This window comes from Eucalyptus grandis, chromosome 3 (genome assembly GCF_016545825.1).
Source record: "Eucalyptus grandis isolate ANBG69807.140 chromosome 3, ASM1654582v1, whole genome shotgun sequence".
In the NCBI taxonomy this organism is placed as follows: domain Eukaryota; kingdom Viridiplantae; phylum Streptophyta; class Magnoliopsida; order Myrtales; family Myrtaceae; genus Eucalyptus; species Eucalyptus grandis.
The window spans coordinates 52,463,416-52,467,937 of NC_052614.1; the positions used below are offsets into that span (position 1 = coordinate 52,463,416).

A 4,522-nucleotide genomic window follows, 5' to 3' on the forward strand; every position below is an offset into this window, starting at 1 on the left:
ATGAGTTTACCGTCCAACACCTCAGCTGCTTTCATGGATCTGATGAATCGAGTATTCAAAGAATACCTGGAACAGTTCGTGATCATGTTCATCAACGACATCCTGGTGTACTCGAGAAGTCCAGAGGAGCATGAAAGGCACTTAAGGATAGTGCTTCACACTCTGCGAGAACATGAACTATACGTCAAGTTCAGTAAGTGCGAGTTTTGGTTGACTCATGTGGCTTTCCTAGGTCACATGATTTCAAGTAAAGGAATCTCCGTAGACCCGACTAATATCGAAGCCGTGATCAATTGGCTAAGATTGACGACAGTGATAGAGATCAGAAGTTTCTTGGGTTTGGCAGGTTATTACAGACGATTCATGAAAGGATTTATAGAAATAGCCATGCCTCTGACTCGACTGCTGAAGAAGGAAGAGAAGTTTGTATGGATGGATAAGTGCGAGCGCAATTTGTAAGAGTTTAAGCAGAAGCTTACTACCGCACCAGTGCTGACAATTCCATCTAGTCTTGGAGGATATGAGATCTTTAGTGATGCGTCATTCAGAGGATTGCGTTGCGTGTTAATGCAACATGGCAGAGTCGTTGCATACATGTCTCATCAGTTGAGCCCTCATGAGTTGAATTACCTGATGCATGATTTAGAACTCGCAACGATTATTTTCGCTCTGAAAATTTGGAGACACTGCTTGTATGGAGAAAGATTCCAGATTTTTATCGATTATCAAAGTCTTAAGTACTTATTCTCTTAGAATGAGTTGAATATGAGACAATGTCCTTGGATGGAACTTCTTAAGGACTACGACTGCGACATTCTATATCAACCTGGAAAAGCTAACAAGATCGCAAATGCGTTGAGTCAAAAGTCTTCGATTGCGTAGATGGTGATCCAGGAGTGGATCTTACTCGAGGGAGCTTGAGATTTGGTTTTCAAATTTGAGGTAAGCCACCTTTCAAATCTTATGGCCACCCTTAGAATTGAACCAAAAGTGCATATCAAAATCAAGACATTGCAGTCAACAGACCCTAAGATCCAGAAGATCCTACAAGAAGATGCATAAAAGAAAAGTGCTGACTTTCAGATTTCTAAAGACGAAACTCTAAAGTTTCGTTGATGATTATGTGTACCTAATGATGCAGAGCTTAAGGAGAAAATCTTGTCAGAAACTCATCGTAGCAATTACAGCATTCATCTAGGTAGTACGAAGATATATCAGAATTTGTGTCAACACTTTTGGTGGACCGATATGAAGGCGGATATCGCGAAGCATGTCGCCAAGTGTCTGACATGCCAGCAAGTGAAAGCACATCACTGTAAGCCGGGAGAACTCTTGCAACCTCTTGAGATTCCCGAGTTGAAGTGGGAACATATCACAATGGACTTGGTGATGGGCTTACCAAGGAGTTAGAGAGGTAATGATTCCATATAAGCTGTAGTTGATAGATTGACGAAGTCTGCTTACTTCATCGTCATACAAAAGGATTTTGCATTAGACAGATATATTGAGTTATGCGTGCACCAGATAGTTCGACCACATGGAGTTCCAATGACAATTACATCTGATCGAGACTTGAAATTTACAACAACCTTCTGGAAAAGTTTACAAACTGCCTTGGGAACGAATCTACAGTATAGTACGGCCTATTATCCACAAACCAATGGCTAGTCAGAGAAGATGATTCAAACCCTCAAGGACATGCTAAGAGCTTATGTACTAGATTTCAAAGGAAGCTGGGAGGAATAGTTTCATCTTGTTGAGTTCGCCTACAACAACAGTTATCAGTAGAACATTCATATGGCACCATTTGAAGCGTTGTATGACAAAGTGTGTAGAACTCCGGTATGTTGGGATGAAGTCAGAGAACGGAAGATCACCAGCCCATAATTAGTTCAGTAGTTAGTCGACACTGTTAAGGTCATTCGGGAAAGACTAAAGACAACTCAGAGTCACCAAAAAAGTTATGCTGACAAGTGGCGAAGACTATTGGAATTCCAAGTTAGCAAGCACGTCTTTCTTAAGGTATCACCAATGAGGACTACTTCGTGTTTTGGCAAGAAAGGGAAGCTAAATCTGAGGTACGTCAGTCCCTTTGAGATTTTGAAGAGAATAGAGACTCTGGCGCCTTACTTTGCTGCCGAGACTTGCTTAGGTGCATGATGTCTTCCACATGTTGATGTTAAGAAAGTATAAGCTTGACCCGACCCACGTGCTGAATTTTGAAGAATTAGACGTGGACGATAAAGTGTCATATGTGGAGAGACCAGTTTAGATCGTGGATCGAAAGGAACAAGTTCTGCGCAACATGACAATCTCGTTGGTCAAAGTGGTCTGGCAACACCACAAGATGGGAGCAGCAACTTGGGAAAGCGAAGACTCGATGAGATGACAATACCCTCACCTTTTTCAAGAACAATTGTAATAGTTTAAATTTCGAGAACGAAATTTTTATAAGATGGGAAGAGTTGTGACATCCTGATTTTCGACCTTGTTTTGATTAAATGAAATGGGTTTTTTATCGACACGCCTGTAGTCTTTTTTTCTGAGTTGATCACTCACGAGATAACTAATCTATCAGGTGAAGCCGTTAAGAGATATAAACGCAACAAACTTGAGAATTCGACCAAAAATCGACTGCTCGACCATGCTAATTAGCAAGGGTCAATACAACACCATTAAAATCGATAGGTCGATTCGACAGAAGCATGTAATTAAATTATGGGTGATTTCACCTGATTGCAAAATTCACGTCGAACGGCACTAAACCAATTTTTCTGTCGATTCTATACCCGGATGCCCGTAATTAAAACCTTGATATTTTTACGATAACCAAGAGTCCCTGATGGGTCGAAGATGCACAAACGTGGATTGAGAATTATCGACTATGGGTTAAATGCGATAAAATCCCTAAAAGCTACCCAATAGGTTAAGTCACGCTAAAATCGCGTCCGATCGAAATTAACCATGAAATTAAACTTGGTTTCAAGAATCGAAAGTTTGAGTGTGTCACAATTTATTTTTAGAACATCGTCTCATCCTTTGAAGAATTTTCGGCGAACTCGGATTTTTGGCGAAAAAATCAAATTTAGCCAATTAAATTCAAGGAAATTCGGAGGGGCCCCTTTAGTTGGGTTTTTGGGCTACCAAGTTTAATTAATTTGTGGAGAAATGGTGGAAATTGTATGGTAGCTTCAAGGAGATTTCTTGGTCACCAATTGGGCTTGAATTGGTGAGGATTTGAATGGAAATTGAAGGTGAATGGGTGCAAATTCATAGGGCTTCTGCCAAGGGCTGTTTTGGCCTTCAAACTTGGCTTGTTTGAGAAGTTTTGGAGGGGAAAATGGCTGATAGATATGGCTGAAGATTTATGGGGCTTACACTTGAGTGTTTTGGATATTTAATCTTGACTTTCAAGGCTCATTGTCCCCCTTCCAGTAGCAGCTTCTTCTTCATTTTCACCTCCTTCAACCTCCATTTCCAAAGAAAACAAACTAGCATAGCCCCTCACCGGAGCCACCAGCCTCACGCCAACCATCCGAACAGCCCGTTGCCCTTCAAGCCACCCATGAGCCCAAGCCAGCCCACATGCCATCGCCCGCTCAACTGGCGCTCTCGTCCGCAACGCCTGGCCACCCGTCGCCGTCCCCGAACCGCCAACTCCTCGCGTCTGCCTAGCTTTAGCCGTCTGCCATTCCATTCGCCTGAGTCGCCGCCATCTACCCTTGCTCGCACCACCAAACAGCTTTGCCCGTTCCCATGCCGTGTTCAAACAGCCTCGACCAGCAAGCAAGGCCGAACTTCAACTTAGAGCTAAGGCTTAGTTGGCCTTTTTCGGCCCCTTGTGGCCTTCCTTTGGTGTCAACGTAGACCCCAGTTTGGATCGTCATCACGCCACCGTTGCCGTGAACTGGTTTTCACACTAAATTGTTGAGTTTACCTCCAAATCTCTAATTAGGAGACTAATTACACTTAAGGGTGGATTAGTGGGCTAATTAGTGGATTAGTTAAACTAATTAGGATTAGTGGATTTAGTTCATGTAGCTAGATTAGTTAGGTTTAGTTAGTTAGTTCAATTAGCTAGTTAGGTGGATTAGTTAGGTATTTAGTTAGCCTATTAGATTAAATTAGTTAGGTTGGTTAGATTAATTAGTTAGTTCAATTAGATAAATCCAGTTAGGTTATTTAATTTAATTAAGTGTTTTAATTTAAATATTTTGCAATTTATTTAATTAAATGCAATTTATTCAATTATTTATTAATTAGCGAAAATAATACCGGAATAGCCGGTTGTCAGAATTTCGCGCTAATCGTCATGGTTGCATTGATTTGTGCAATTGAGTACTAATTTATGCAATTAATTGCTTGGTGTTGATTTTTGAATTATCATTTCAAAATATGGAATTTTGGTATTTTCTAGAAAAATGCCGGGTGTCAATTTTTTATGCCGAAAATGTTTTAAGTATTATATAAAATCATGGAATTTTAAAATGAAAGGATATCACATTTTACAGTTCGATTTGAT

The 4,522-nt window shown here is 40.7% G+C and overlaps 1 protein-coding gene across 1 annotated transcript; it reads left to right on the plus strand.

Annotated features, from left to right (window-relative positions):
- Positions 1-459, plus strand: LOC120291953 (uncharacterized mitochondrial protein AtMg00860-like). The gene has a single exon (XM_039309773.1). It carries the CDS (start codon positions 1-3, stop codon positions 457-459), a length of 459 nt encoding a protein of 152 aa, XP_039165707.1.
- The last annotated feature ends 4,063 nt before the right edge of the window (positions 460-4,522 follow it).

Excerpts from the sequence above, each read along its gene's own strand:
- LOC120291953 (XM_039309773.1), top strand. The coding sequence starts at position 1 with ATGAGTTTACCGTCCAACACCTCAGCTGCTTTCATGGATCTGATGAAT.